This window comes from Oncorhynchus mykiss, chromosome 6 (genome assembly GCF_013265735.2).
Source record: "Oncorhynchus mykiss isolate Arlee chromosome 6, USDA_OmykA_1.1, whole genome shotgun sequence".
NCBI lineage: Eukaryota > Metazoa > Chordata > Actinopteri > Salmoniformes > Salmonidae > Oncorhynchus > Oncorhynchus mykiss.
In genome coordinates this window covers 42,419,728-42,436,319 of record NC_048570.1, presented here as the reverse complement: position 1 = coordinate 42,436,319, position 16,592 = coordinate 42,419,728, and the positions used below count along the sequence as shown (strand labels likewise).

General features: G+C 42.9%; 1 protein-coding gene across 1 annotated transcript in view; it reads left to right on the top strand.

Moving 5' to 3' along the window:
- Positions 1–12,909, top strand: part of LOC110525992 (whirlin) — a 97,085-nt gene extending 84,176 nt beyond the window's left edge. Inside the window, exons 8-13 of the mRNA XM_036981747.1 lie at positions 2,045–2,127; positions 2,301–2,316; positions 2,370–3,147; positions 3,787–3,959; positions 4,306–4,431; positions 11,328–12,909. Coding sequence (XP_036837642.1) covers positions 2,045–2,127; positions 2,301–2,316; positions 2,370–3,147; positions 3,787–3,959; positions 4,306–4,431; positions 11,328–11,540 — 1,389 coding nt within the window. The 3' untranslated portion in view covers positions 11,541–12,909. The remainder of the gene's footprint in view (positions 1–2,044; positions 2,128–2,300; positions 2,317–2,369; positions 3,148–3,786; positions 3,960–4,305; positions 4,432–11,327) is intronic.
- Positions 12,910–16,592: the final 3,683 nt, after the last annotated feature.

The following is a 16,592-nucleotide window of genomic DNA, read 5'->3' as shown; positions in this document are numbered from 1 at the left end:
CCTTAGCCAAATACATTTAAACTCAGTTTTTCACAATTCCTGACATTTAATCCTAGTAAAAATGTCCTGTCTTAGGTCAGTTAGGATCACCACTTTATTTTAAGAATGTGAAATGTCAGAATAATAGTAGAGAGAATGATTTCTGATTTTTTTTATTTTATCACAATCCCAGTGGGTCAGAAGATTACATACACTCAATTCGTATTTGGTAGCATTGCCTTTAAAATGTTTAATTTGGGTCAAACGTTTTGGGTAGCCTTCCACAAGCTTCCCACAATAAGTTGGGTGAATTCTGGCCCATTCCTCCTCACAGAGCTGGTGTAACTGAGTCAGGCTTTCTTTCACATTCTTTTTCAGTTCTGCCCACACATTTTCTATAGGATTGAGGTCAGGGCTTTGTGATGGCCACTCCAATACCTTGACTTTGTTGTCCTTAAGCCATTTTGCCACAACTTTGTAAGAATGCTTGGGGTCTTTGTCCATTTGGAAGACCCATTTAGGACCAAGCTTTAACTTCCTGACTGATGTCTTGAGATGTTGCTCCAATATATCCACATCCTTTCCCTTCCTCAAGATGCCATGTATTTTGTGAAGTGCACCAGTCCCTCCCGTAGCAAAGCACCCCCACAACATGATGCAAGTCTCCCCCTTTTTCCTCTAAACATAACGATAGTCATTATGGCCAAACAGTTATATTTTTGTTTCATCAGACCAGAGGACATTTCTCCAAAAAGTACGATCTTTGTCCCCATGTGCAGTTGCAAACTGTAGTCTGGCTTTTTATGCCGGTTTTGGAGCAGTGGCTTCTTCCTTGCTGAGCGGCCTTTCAGGTTATGTCGATATAGGACTCGTTTTACTATGGATATAGATACTTTTGTACCTGTTTCCTCCAGCATCTTCACAAGGTCCTGTTGTTCTGGGATTGATTTGCACTTTTCGCAACAAAGTACGTTCATCTCTAGGAGACAGAACGCGTCTCCTTCCTGAGCGGTGTGACGGCTGCTTGGACCCATGGTGTTTATACTTGCATACTATTGTTTGTACAGATGAATGTGGTACCTTCAGGCATTTGGAAATTGCTCCCAAGGATGAACCAGACTTGTGGAGGTCTTGGCTGATTTATTTTGATTTTCCCATGATGTCAAGCAAAGAGGCTCTGAGTTTGAAGGTGGGCCTTAAAATACATCCACAGGTACACCTCCAATTGACTCAAATGATGTCAATTAGCCTATCAGAAGCTTCTAAAGCCATGACATAATTTTCTGGAATTTCACAAGCTGTTTAAAGGCACAGTATGTAAACTTCTGACCCACTGGAATTGTAATACAGTGATTTATAAGTGAAATAATCTGTCGGTAAACAATTGTTGGAAAAATGACTTGTGTCATGCACAAAGTAGATGTCCTAACCGACTTGCCAAAACAATAGTTTGTTAACAAGAAATTTGTGGAGTGGTTGAAAAACAAGTTTTAATGACTCCAACCAAAGTGTATGTAAACTTCCAACTTCAACTGTATATCTCTGTGTGCTCAGCAGTAGTTTATCTTAGTGTGTGTGTGCGCACGCGACTGTGTGTGTACGCGACTATGTGTGTGTGTGTGTGTGTGTGCCACTGTGTGTGTGCCACTGTGTGTGTGCCACTGTGTGTGTGTGTGTGTGTCAGTTTCCCCATTGTCCAAGGTGACAAAGTGTTGTTTTCTGTTGGTTGGCTGGTTTTGCTGATTGCCATGGTCCATTCTGTGCTTGTATAATTGGCCTCGTTGACATCCTCATTACTATAGCTGTAAAATTACACCCTTAGTAAACAAGTAATTGCAGTTCATTTATATTGTATGCACTAAATTAACTTCCTGTGTTAATTGATAATTGAAGTCTTTAGTCACGGGTTCTGGGTTAATGTTTCAGCACATTATTGTCACACAACATTGTTCTGGGATGCAGGTCAGTGAGTCTATGGTTGGGCCTGTTTATTTTGAATGATAAGTTAAAGTAAACAGGTGAAGTCATATTATAACACGCAAAACCTTGTGTCTGTCACTTTCAGCATGAGTGCTCACATGGTGACAGTGTAGAGCAAGATCCAGGGGTACGCACTAATGTCCTACCTGACATTACATTGGTGAGTCTGTGAGTTTGAGGTTGTTCTAGTCTGATGGAAATAATAGTCAGGTTTTATTATGTGCATGAGTGGCAGATTAGACTTAAATGCTAATCTTTGTGTACAATGCATTTAAAGGTGAGGTGTGAAGTTGCGTTTGAAGGTGAGTCTCTCCATTAAAAACATTGTTGGTGAACTTCAGCAGACAGACTGAGGTTGTAAAAAGTTTGGACCACTTTTCGGTACAAGCGATGTCCTTTTGTGTTTCTAGAAAGAAGTGCGGTCTACAGCTGAATCTCCTCCGTCCTTCAAGCCATCACTTCCCTCCGGCCATACCCAGACGAGAAACCCCAAGGAGAGGGACCCTTCCAAGCGTCCCTCATCCAGTCACTCCCAGTCTGGCCTGATCTTTACTGCCCCCACCAGGCTACACCAGGAATGTCACCACAAATCCCTCAAAGCCTTCAGCTCCTCCAACCACCAAACCTCCACCTCCCCTAGTTCTGGCCTCCATCACACCTGTCCCAACCCTGGCTACCAAAACAGCCCCAACCCTGGCACCAACCACAGTGCCAATCTAAGATCTGGTCATCAGACATCCATAAACTCTCTTCACCACACCTGCCAAAACTCCCTCCACATCTCCACCCCCACATCTGACCACCACCCCCACCAAGGCTGCCCTAGCTCTGGCCACCATACCTGCCCCGGCTCCCTTGATCACAACCCCTTGTGGTTCCCCTCTGCTCTTCCAACACAGGAGACGACCATCAAGCACCCCATCTTCAGATCCTCTTCCCATGAGAAGCCTGCTACCTCCAATAAGACTGCCTCCCCTTGTCTCTCACCGTGTCCCACCCCTGGTCTCTCCCCATGTCTGTCCCCCTGTCCCTCGCCCTGTCCCTCTCTCACTGTCCTGAAGCCGCCCCCATGTAGCCCAGACAGACCCTGCTCTCCCTGTTCTCCCTCCCTCAGCCAGGGAGGTCAGTGTGTCATGGCAGGCGTACACAGACTGACTGCTGAGGTCAGGCCCCAGCCCCAGCAGAGAGGTAAAGGTCAATGTGTGTCTGTGTGTCTATGTGCTTTTGTGCGTACCTGCCTGTGTTTCTGTGTGTGTATCACTTTACATGCTTGAACCCTGTGTGTAGAAAACATTAGGCAAACCTGCTCTTTCAATGACATAGACTGACCGGGTGAATGCAGGTGCAAGATATGATCCCTTATTGATGTCACTAAATCCACTTCAATCAGTGTTGATGAAGGGGAGGAGGAAGGTTAAAGAAGGATTTTTAAGCCTTGACAATTTAGGCATGGATTGTGTATGTGTGCCATGCGGAGGGTGGAAGTGCAAGACAATAGATTGAAATGCCTTTGAGCGGGGTATGGTAGTAGGTGCCAGGCACACCGGTTTGAGTGTGACAAGAACTGTAACGCTGCTCGGCTTTTCATGCTCAACAGTTTCCCGTCTGTATCAAGAATGGTCCACCACCCATAGGACATCCAGCCAACTTGACACAACTGTGGGAAGCATTGGAGTCAACATGGGCCAGCATCCCTGTGGAATGCTTTCAACGCCTTGTAGAGACCATGCCCCAACGAATTGAGACTGTTCTGAGGTCAAAAGGGGGTTCAACTCAATATTAGGAAAGGTGTATATATAATCGAATCTATTACTTCTGTGTATCCAGGCGCCACATTGTCCCAACTGTCAGACAGTGGTCAGACTCTGAGTGAGGACAGTGGGGTGGACATTGCTGAGGCAGGAGGGCTGAGTAAAGACAGCAGTCCTCGGCCCAGTAAGAACCAGGCCACACAGCAGTCCCAAGTGGCCCAGGGACCTGCAGCACTGGCATCCAAACAGGTGAGGGCCACCAAGGGCCCATATCACAACAGAAATAACATGTTGGTGTCTCAAATGAAACCCTTTTCCATATATAGTGCACTGCGTTTGACCAGGGCTCATAGTGCACTACTTTTTACCAGAGCCCTAGCTAGGGAACAGGGTGCCATTTGGGACGCACACATAACATTCAAAAATCTCAGTTTCACAACACTCTGTTTTACCTTTTCACAAATTCATGGTTTGCCACACGTTTTATTACAGAACACTGTCCATCCTTTAATCATAGTGTTTGTCTTGCTTCTGTCTTTTTGACCTTGTTCAATGTCCTCATTCTATGTCCTCATTCTTCTTGTGTTCCCTGCAGCAGCCTGGCTCTCCAGTGCCCACCCCTACCCTGGTACATGTGGTAAAGAATGCCAATACTCTGGGTATCGCTATAGAGGGAGGGGCAAACACACGCCAGCCGCTGCCACGCATCGTCACCATACAGGTGAGAAAGAGAGACTCCTGCGTCCCAAATGGCTCTCTATTCCCAAAATAGTGCACTACTTTTGACCATCACCTTATCAGACTCCAACATTTAAGGGTAACTCTGAACATGAATGTAGCATGATGAGGACTACACAGGGCTTTTGTACTGTGATGTCTGCACATAGTAAGAACTACTTCGTCCTATGTGAATGTAGACCCCCGATGTTGCGCCTGAAGGTGTGCCATACTTATATATATTTTATTGCATAGCAGCAAGCATAAAAAACGACAGAATTACCATTTTCACTTTCATCCTAAATGTGACTTTCCCCCGAGCATCTGTTTATGTGCGTAATAGCTGCCTATATTTGCATTGATAAGAATCTCAAATCAGGTAAAGGATGCTCTCCTGGGGATTTGTAACTTTGTCGAAGAAAGTTTTCTACCACCTGTTTTAGTCTCCGAAATCTTGGATTGGATGATCAATTCAGGTCACCAGGGCCCATATTCATTAGGAACAAAATGGAAGCAAACCCAAACATGGAGGGTCTACCTGAACTTGTCCAATAAGGAACACGTGTTTTCATTTTTTGTTTTCAGGTGTGAGTAGACCGACATAGTCATTGTGAGTGGGCCTACATGTGTATGTAAATATTATTGTCAAGAACAGCCTTGATGTAAGGATCGACGCTGGAGATGAGAAGTAGGTACAGGAAGTAAACATTTAATAACTACGGACAGGAACAGAATACAGACAGCATCTGGACAGGGGAAACAGAAACAACAATAATATAACAGGGATGGAACCAAGGAAACAGACAGATATAGGGAAGGCAATCAAAACGTGAAGGAGTCCAGGTGAGTCCAATGAGCGCTGATGCGCGTAATGATGGTGACAGGTGTGCATAATGAAAGGCAGCCTGGCGCCCCCGAGCGCCAAAGAGGGAGAGCGGGAGCAGGCGTGACAGAAACAGATGTATATGTGACAAGGTGCATAGATTTCCATATCAATGACTCCTCATGAACAGCCCCCATAAATATCAGTAGTCCAATAGAGTCCTGTTGGACAGACTCCCACTCATTTATAGGTTCATCTAACACAATACTCACTGCCCCCCCCCCCCAATTATCAACATAGCAGGGATATCACACCGCCTCGTTATTCCAACTATTTCCCCCCACCATTTAATGGTACTGTCTATGATTCAGTAACAGTCCATAGTTGTTTTCCAAATGGCAACCTATTCCCTATATAGTGCTTATAGTTCCTACACTTTTAGAAAAATAAAGTTGCTATCTAGAGCCTTAAACGATTCTTCGGCTGTCCCCAGAGGAGAACCCTTTGAAGAACCCATTTTGGTCCCTTTCCACAGAGGGTTCTATGTGGAACCCAAAAGTCTTCCACATGGAACCAAAAAGGGATCTACTTGGAACGAAAGCGGGTTCTCCTATGGGGACAGCCACAGAACCCTTTTGGAACCCTTTTTTCTAAGAGTGTATGGGCCTTAGTCAAAAGTAGTGCTCTACATAGGGAATAGGGTTCTATTTGACACGCAGCCATTAGGTTGGCTCTGAATGGTCACACAGAGAATTATAAGTGACATGGTTGAAGAGGTTACTTCAGGATATGACAGTCAACAATAATGGGATTTTATTGTTTTACTGACTTAATAATATGGAGCCTTGCCACCTCTGGGGATATGGTGCGATAAGAAGATTATAAACAATAGGTTGTCACAGCCAATTTCAAGGCTCTGCAGCAGCTATTGCGTAACGCTAGAGTGCCACTGCTTTCCAAAGAGTAAACATTGTTGGTTAGTTGGAATGCCTTCCCCCTCTGTCGTAATGAGGGTAGATTGCAGGGTGCTCTAACTTAAGTGGCGACTGCTGCTGTCCAATATAATTGTTGTTAGGGTGTTTTGATTAGTGTTATTACATCCCACACTTATATTTTTCTTCCTGGCGCTGATTCTGCTGATAGAGGATCATTATTTTGAAGAAGGGTCTACTTACATTTACTGTGATATGTGGGGGGTGGGGGGTTTCTACCAAAAAATGAACTGAATGTAAATCGTTCTGGATAAGAGCGTCTGCTGAATGACTAAATTGTAAGAAACAGTGAAGGAACAGTGAGAGCAGTAAGGCAAGCATGCTTCTTGTTTTTATTTATTAATCGATAGCCAGGGGAACACTCCAACACTCAAAGCATTTGTGTTTAGTGAGTCCGCCAGATCAGAGGCAGTAGTGATCAGGATCAGAATGGGTCTTTGTTTCTGGCCATTTTGAGCCTGTACTCAAACCCACAATTGCTGATGCTCAAGATACACAGCTAGTCTAAAGAAGGCCCGCTTTGTTGCTTCTTTAATCAGGACAACCCGTTTTCAGCTGTGCTTGCAAAAGGATTTTCTAATGATCAATTAGCCTTTTAAAATAATAAATTTGGATTAGCTAACACAACGTGCCATTGGAACACAGGGTGATGGTTGCTGATAATGGGCCTCTGTACGCCTATTTCATTAAAAATAAGCCATTTCCAGCTACAATAGGCATTTACAACATTAACAATGTCTATGCTGTATTTCTGATCAATTTGATGCTATTTGACAAAAAATTAGGTTTCAAAAACAAGGACATTTCTAAGTGACCCCAAACTTTTGAACGGTAGTGTATATACAGTATATTAGGGGTGAAGTGGTAAGTGTATTCGTATTGAACCGTACGCACTGCGAACTGAACAATACATTAATCATATATTATAGCTAGGAAGAAGAAAATAATAATATATATATATATATATATATATAAAAATTTAAAGTTGTTAAAGTTGTTTATAGTTGTCCGCAGCGCCGCTCATTGACGTAGTTATTTCACTTCAGCGAGAACAGAGCTGAAAACATCGTAGCAGCAATTAGCTTATGAAGGAATTAGCAGTTAGCTCAATGCAAAGGAGCAACATGGCGAGCCAGAACTAGAAGACGCCCCAGTACCATTCAGGTCTGCCGTCTGGGAACATTTTGGTTTCCCTATGATGGGGATTGCCAACGAGTGGTGGATTAAACTTCTACAACATGTAATTTAGGCGCTGTTCATTGTCGATAGCCAATTCGAGTAGCAATACGCGTAACATGACTATTCATTTGCGCCGACATCACCCTAAAGTGCCAATCAGTGGGACTAGGTGAAAAAATGAAACCACTTCTCCCCACAGCCTTCAGGCAACAATATGCGGTTGACTCCAGTAGGGCTAAAGAAATCAACGCAGCGATAGCAAAATTCATAGTGGCAGATATGAGACCTTTCTCTGTGGTAGAGAATGCGGGGTTCAGAAACATTTTGCCCAGACATTAATACCTGCCTTTATTCAAAATAACAACTTGAGAGCGAGTAGTCAGAAACGCGGTCTGTTGCTCTAACAACAGACAGTTTGGACGTCTAGAGCTACCTTACTGTAATGGCTCATTGCATTACGGCAGAGTGGGAGATAAAAAAGCCATGTCCTTTAAACATCTCCCCTTCAGAGTGGGAGATTAAAAGCCATGTCCTTTAAACACGTCCCCTTGAGAGGAGTCACACCAGTGTAAACTTGGGGGAAGAGCTAAGGGAAGTAGTTGCAATGTGGAAGTTGGAGAGGGATAATGTAACGATTCCTGTGACCACTGACAACGCTAGAAATATTGTAAATACAGTTGCACTAGCTGGATTGGAGCCACAGATAGGATGCTTTGCTCACGTTATTAATCTAGCATCTCAAAAAGCAATGTCAGTGAATCCAATCTCTCGCCTCCTAGCAAAGATCAGGGAGGTTGTATCCTTCTTTCATAAAAGCACAACTGCTGCACATGCTGGAGTTCCCAAACCACAAACTAATCCAAGATGTCCCTTACTAGATGGAATTCAAGCCATGACATGGTTGAGAGATACTTTGATCAGAAAGGTGCGGTGTATTCTACACTGACTGATCAAGCTGTGAGAAAGAATGTCAAAGATATTGTGACTTTGTCTGAAAATGACGTGAGACTAGCAGAGGAAGTTTATCAAAGTGTGCAAACCTCTCAAAACAGTCACAACACTGATATGCACTGAGAGCATTCTCAGTTTCCATGGTCCCGCCTATGAAAACAATGACCCTGAAATCAATGGTGGCATCTGATGAAGATGAACCCGCAGTAAGGGGTGTCAAGACTGCTATCAGAGTTAACCTGGAGCCTAGATATGCTGACCCTGGTGTCCAAGACTTCTTACACAAGAGCACTGCTTTGGACCCCCGGTTCAAGTCCCTGCTGCACCTGGATGCTGCTGCCTGTCTAAAAGTTTGTAACCAATATACAACAGGTATTGTATTTATTTTGTTAATGTGACATTTATTTGATTAATTAGTGATTTAACAATTCATTATAAAGTTATAATTGTAATTGTCATAATAGTGTCTGATATATATTTCTAACAACAAATCATATTTTTAAAGCCACTTCAGAGACAGTCATTTTCATCTTAATTGTAATTCTGCAGGGTCAAGCCACAGATACCACAGGAGCCAACCCCTCTACAGAGACAGGGGTTCTCCTCCAGACAAGATGTCTGCCATGGCTGAGCTTTTTGGAGAGTTGTTCACGACCCAGGAGCAGGGAACCAAGTCAAAGGTCAAGGTCATAGAGGAGGAGGTGACCTCATACAGGGAAGTGGACTGTATTTCCCTGGATGCTGATCCACTTACATGGTGGAAGACCAAAGAGTTAATATACCTCATGTTGCCATGTTAGCAAGGTGCTACCTGGCTGTGCCTGGGACCTCTGTCCATAGAGAGAGGGTATTCTCCACAGGGCCTGACATTGTCACAACAAGCCGATCTGTGCTCACTGCAGATCATTTCAATAGATTAATCTTCTTAAAGAAAAACTTGAAAATCTGATAAAAAAAATGTTTTTTAACTAACCATTGAATATGTTGGTAACCCGTTGTATAAAAGTGATAATGCCCTCGAAGCCGGTGTTTGGAGGATATATTTGCACAGTTTGCCGGCCTTCAACTTCAACTCGGGCCTAACAACACCTGTGCCAATATACAGTGTCCTCCAAACACCGACTTCTCGGGCGTTATCACTTAAATATCTGCATTTTGATATAGACAATTCTCAGACCAAGTCTTGCTCGTCAATGCGTGTGTCCGTGTGCCCCATCGTGCGCATGTTGATTTTGTCCACTCACACAAGACACGATCAGGACACGCAGGTTGAAATATCAAATATCAAGCATTACCACTACCAACTGAACTGGAGTGTGGACCTCAGTTCATCTTTCAATCACTCACATGGATATATGCTCCTAAAAACCAATGAGGAGATGGGAGAGGCGGGACTTGCAGTATGTCAAGCATCACAAATAGAACCAAGTTCTATTTTAGCACCTGGCTACGTAGACACTCGTTGACTCGTGCAAGCAATGTGGGTGCAATGATTGAATAACATGTATGTGTACATTTATTTTGCAAGCGGTGTAGTCAGCATGTAATGCTTGCTTGTATATTTTAATTATCTTCATGGAGTCAGATAAAAAGCATTATAGGCTAATTGCTTAGTCTTATTATGAGTCGCATAAGGTTGCATGTGTAACAGTATAACTTTAGACCGTCCCCTCGCACGAACCAGGGACCCTCTGCACACATCAACAACAGTCACCCACGAAGCATCGTTACCCATCGCTCGGGGGGGTCTGCCTTAATCGACATCCACGTCATCGGCGCCCGGGTGGAAGTTGTTGTGGGGGTTAACTGCCTTGCTCAAGGGCAGACCGGCAAACCTTTCGGTTACTGGCCCAATGCTCTTAGCCACTAGGCTACCTGCTGCCCCAGGTATGCCACTTTGGACCCCAGTCTCTGGTACTCACTGTTGTCCTTTGATTGGAAAGCTCTCGGCCTATCGGCAATGAGCTCCTTTATTTGAGGAGTCATCCATGGCTTATCAGATGTTGTGATGTTGCTCCTTCTGATGGTCAATGCCTGCTTGAGGATAGGAGTAATTCACAGTGATTCACTGTTTGTTTTTCACTGTGTATTTCTAACTTGGGTCATTATATACATTTTTTTATGAAATGTTTTGTCTTTAACTCTGCATTGTTGGAAAAGGACCCGTAAGTATGAATTTCACTGTTAGTCTACACCTGATGTTTACATGCATGTGACAAATAAAATGGGATTTGATTTGATTAGCCTGATGTCTTTACCCTGATGTCTTTGTCCTTATTTGGCCTGACCGATAGAAGGCCCCCCCCGCACAAAGTGCCAAATCATTCCTCCCCTCAATCTCTTCTGACAATTAATCAGAAGATCCTCTACCTTTGTATTTTGTCTCTCACCTTTCCTTGAAACCACCAACCATGTTCTCCTCTTCTCTCTTCGCTTCATATCTTCTTGCTCTCTTTAGCTCTTTATTTCTGTCACAAGGACACATCCTGTCTACAAAAGTGATTATTTAGTTGATGCTTCATTATCTCTCTCTCCCTGTATCTCTCCCTGTATCTCGCTCTGTCTCTCTGAATTCAATTAATTATCAATTGAAGTGCTTTATTGGCATGGGAAACATATGTTTACATTGCCAAAGCAAGTGAAATAAATTATAAAAAATGAACATTAAACATGACACTCACAAATGTTCCAAAAGAATAAAGACATTTCAAATGTCATATTATGTGCAAATAGTTTAAGTACAAAAGGGAAAATAAATTAACATAAATATGGGTTGTCTTTACAATGGTGTTTGTTCTTCACTGATTGCCCTTTTCTTGTGGCAACAGGTCACAAATCTTGCTGCTGTGATGGCACACTGTGGTATCTCTCTCACTCTCTCTCTCACTCCCCCCTCTGTATCTCTGTATCTCACTCACTTTCTCACTCTCCCCCACATCTCTCTCTCTCTTATAGAAGGGGGGCTCGGCACACGGTTGTGGGCAGCTGAAGGTGGGTCAGGTGATTCTGGAAGTGAACGGTGTCTCCCTGAGGGGCCGTGAGCACCAGGACGCTGCTTGCATCATCGCTGAGGCCTACAAGTCCAAAGAGAGGGACCACATTGACTTCCTGGTCACAGAGTTCAACGCAGCCCTCCTGCAGGGCCTTTTGCAGGGTCGTATTCATTAGCCACCATACAGAAGAAAATGGACTAAAATAGGCAGGGACTACCTGAACTTGTCAAATAAGAAATGCTTGTTCCTATTTTCCTGCAGGGGCTTTAGCAGGACTTTGCACTTTAAGGTGAAACAGAAAGAGAAGGAGAAGGCGAGAACGGGAGGGAGAGGTCTGAGTGTTAATATAAACAATCTATCTTAGTCTCGTCTAAGACCGTTCTCCCTTCCCACTTTTTTTGTCTGTAGATCGCAACCAGGCTTTCCATGTAGAGTTGTATTGCCAAAATGCATGACATTCTGCATTAAGAACTCCCCAATATAATCTAATAGAACCTAAGAAGAACTCACCAATATAACCTAATAGAACCTAAGAAGAACCCACCAAAGGAACCGAATGGTATTGAACTGAAATCTTGAAAATCACAGCTTATAACAACAATATCAATGCTGTGATGTCATTAGTTATGTCATTCCATTTAGCTGCTTTTCAGTCTCCCTGCTCTCTCCTCTCCAATAGGTCTGCCATTTGTAGCAGCTCTCCCCTGGAAGTGGTTATACCAAGATGGTGCTTTGAAAATGGACAGAAATGGTATCTAATCTTAGTCGAACTATACCTTTGTGCTATCTCTAAAATACTTTCTTTGTATAATTTCTGTAATGTTTTATGAACACCCTGTATGTTGTATATAACATTGAAATGGGTAGAGGATTTGAGCTATTTATAACACTAGGTCGTCTGTATGTAAGAAGATAACATTTCTTTATGGATTTTATTAATTGACTTAATTTTTTATTTATAAGGGCAGTTCGTTTTCTGTACTTTGTGTTCATGGTATACAGTATTGGTTAATTGGCTGTGGGGTGAATCTTGTGATTACATTAAGAATCCTTTGTCATACACTTCTATCTATATATATATATATATATATATATATATATATATATATGGAAGTGTATGACATACAGTAGATAAAAGCAGAGACAATACTGAGAATTAGCAAAGGTACTTCATCTGAGCTGTAGAGCTGAATCAGAGACAGTAATGTTTCCTGGGAGAGGAAAATTAGTACATGAGCTGCTAATGCATCGTTATACAGATACATAACTTGTCAATTATAGGTAACTGACTCACTATTAGCAGAGATGGGGTGGAGGGGATGCAGCAGCAGCCATAATGCACATTGTGTGTATGGGAGAGAATATACTGTACACATCGCCAAAAGTCAAGTTCTTCCACACCAATCTCGGCGAACCATTTCACTATCGACGTCTGTGCACAGGGCATTGTCATGCTGAAACAGGAAAAGGCCTTCCCCAAACTGTTGTCACAAATTTGGAAGCACAGAATTGTCAAGAATGTCATTGTATGCTATGACGTTAAGATTTCCCTTCACTGGAACTAAGGGGCCTAGCTCAAACCATGAAAAGCAGCCCCAGACCATTATTCATTCTTTACAGTTGGCACTATGCATTCGGCCAGGTAGCGTTCTCCTGGCATCCGCCAAACTCAGATTTGTCTGCCGGACTGCCAGATGGTAAAGCGTGATTCATCACTCAAGACAACGTGTTTCCACTGCTCCAGAGTCCAATGGCGGGGAGCTTTACACCACTCCAGCTGACGCTTGGCGCTTCTGATCTTAGGCTTGTGTGTGGCTGCTCGACATTTCCACTTCACAATTACAACACTTACAGTTCACCGGGACAGCTCTAGCAGGGCAGAAATTTGACAAACTGACTTGTTGGAAAGGTGGCATCCTATGATGGTGCCACGTTGAAAGTCACTGAGCTCTTCAGTACGGGCCATTGTACTGCCAATGTTTGTCTATGGAGATTGCATGACGGTGTGCTCCATTTTATACACCTGTCAGTTACGGTTGTGGCTGAAATAGCCGGATCCACAAATTTAAAGGGGTGTCCACCTACTTTTGGCCATGTAGTGTATCAGAGGCAGTGTATGCTAGTGTAGTGAGATACTAGTGGATATCCTGTCACCATAACGGGGAGGTTGGCACCAGTCACTTCCCGAATGGGTCCTGGCCAAAAGTAGTGCACTATATAGGGAATGGGGTGCCATTTGGGAAAGATCACATTGCTTGCTGTTGATGGATGTCTTGAACTGGATGAACTGTTGAAAGAGTATAAGAATGTATAAAATGACTAACGATACATCTTTCAATAAGAGTATAACAGATTATCATAGACTAAAGGTTTGTAGGTATTTTTTAATATTATACAAATGACATGTTTTTGTGACTGCAAACAGTCCAAATATGATACATATATATTGCCCACATATATGCATTCGGAAAGTATTCAGACCCCGTGACTTTTTCAACATTTGCATACGTTACAGCCTTATTCTAAAATGGCTTAAAATGTATTTTTCCCCTCATCAATCTACACACAATACCCCATAAACAGTTTTACAGACATTTTTGCAAATTCATACAAAATAAAATACTGAAATATCACATTTACATAAGTATTCAAACCCTTTACTCAATACTTTATTGAAGCACCTTTGGCAGCAATTACAGCCTTGAGTCTTCTTGGATATGACGCTACGAGCTTGGCACACCTATATTTGGGGAGTTTCTCCCACTCTTCTCTGCAGCTCCTCTCAAGCGCTGTCAGGTTGGATGCTGAGCGTCGCTGCACAGCTATTTTCAAGTCTCTCCAAAGATGTTCGATCGGGTTCAAGTCTGGGCTCTGGCTGGGCCACTCAAGGACATTCAGAGACTTGTCCTGAAGCCACTCCTGCGTTGTATTGGCTTTGTGCTTAGGAATGTTGTCCTGTTGGAATGTGAACCTTCGCCCAAATCTGAGGTCCTGCACGCTCTGGAGTCGGTTTTCATCAAGGATCTCTCTGTACTTTGCTCCGTTCATCTTTGCCTCATTCCTGACTAGTCTCCCTGTCCCTGCCGCTGAAAAACATCCGAGCTGTCACGTGCCTTTTACTGAAGAGTAGCGCCCTTCTGGCTACTCTACCATAAAGGCCTGATTGGTGGAGTGCTGCAGAGATGGTTGTCCTTCTGGAAGGCTCTCCCATCTCCACAGAGGAACACTGGAGCTCTATCAAAGTGACCATCGGGTTCTTGGTCACCTCCCTGACCAAGGCCCTTCTCCCCAGATTGCTCAATTTGACCGGGTGGCCAGCTCTAGGAAGAGTCCTGGTACCCTTCCCCAGATCTGTGCATTGACACAATCCTGTCCCGGAGCTCTACGGACAATTCCTTCGACCTCATGGCTTGGTCTTTGCACTGTCAACTGTGGGACCTTATATAGACAGGTTTGTGCCTTTCCAAATCATGCCCAATCAATTGAATTTACCCCATGTGGACTCCAATCAAGTTGTAGAAGCATCTCAAGGATGATCAATGGAAATCGGATGCACCTGAGCTCAATTTCGAGTCTCATAGCAAAGGATCTGAATACTTATGTAAATAAGGTATTTCTGTTTTGTTTTTTAATCAATGTCAAAAAATTCATAAAAAGCTGGTTTTGCTTTGTCACTATGGGGTATTGTGTGTAGATTGAAGAGGATTTTTGTTTCATTTAATCCATTTTAGAATAAGGCTGTAACGTAACAACATGTGGAAAAAGTCAAGGGGTCTGAATACTTTCTGAATGCACTGTATATGCTGTAAATAGATTTATAGACGGATTACATGACTGTTTGAAAGTATCACACAACTAGAAACAATATCACTGTATTATTCCTGTGTTTGCTGTCACATTCTACAGTAGCTCTCATTCGACTAGTTGCTCAGTGTATTTGCTCAGGTTCCAGTTGGGTATTGATTGATTGACCACATACAATGCATTACCTATAGCAGGTGAGGGTGATGTAATGCTACATCACCTTTTGGCACTTTGCACCAAAATAATTCCAAGATTTACAAATACTCACAGTAACAGTATGTGAACATCAGTTGACAATACAGTCAGATGAAATGTAAATCTAAAGTAGACTATTTACAAGTCTGCTGCATCTTGGCCCGGTTTACACAGGCTGCCCAATTCGGATCTTTTTTTGACTAATTGGTTTTTCCTCCTATCAGATCAGCACTTTTGCCAATAACTGGGCAAAAGATCAGAATTGGGCTGCCTGTGTAAAACGCAGCCATGATGCAGCAGACTTGTAAAATAGTCTACTTTAGGTTTACATTGGGTTTTTCATCTTGCTATATTGTCAACTAAATGTCCCTGCACATTGACTCGGTACCGGTACTCCTTGTATATAGCCTCATTATTGATATTTTGTGTTACTGTTTCCTTTCTTTCTTTTGCTAACTTTTCTTACTTTTTAACTTTGCATTGTTGGGAAAGGGCTCGTAAGTAAGCATTTCATGGCAAAGTCTAGACATGTTGTATTCGGCGCATGTGACAAATACAATTATATTTAAACTGATGTCACACACTGTTTACCGTGAGTATTTGCATCGTTTTGGTGCAAAGATAAAAGTGATGTAACATTACAACACCCTCACCTGCTATAGGTAATACATTGTCAGTCAATTTGCCTTTTTTTTGTTGTTCTTTTTTTTGTTCTGTGCCGGCCGTCTGTTACCCAAGAGTAGGCTGTATTGTAAAAAAGAAATCATGCTGGACAATGTTTTAGTAGCCTGAGTGCCAGTCTGTTTGTGCTATCATGCCAGCTCCCTGTCATTCATTGTCATGGCAATGTTTGGCTTGACAATGACAGCAAGGGATTTGGCTACGGATGGAAAGTAGCTGAAAGCAAAATCTGGTGCGACACATCAATTCTCAGTGGTTTGAGACTTATGTTTTTGTTGTGCGTTGTCCCTGCCAAATAAACGTAATACCCATTTTACAACAAAAAAAAGCACAAACAGGTCTAGGACCAGGCTAATGTTGCAGCACTATAGCTGTAGCAGCATATCATAGTAACATAGTGCATCTCACTACTACAGCGCTGACACAATATTAGAGGTGTACAATCATAACCAAATGCTTACTGCACTAAAACCTTAGGACTCTATTCAATCAGATCCGACATCTGCATAGGGGTTGTTTTGGCGGTGTCGGGGGTGGAGCTGCGTTA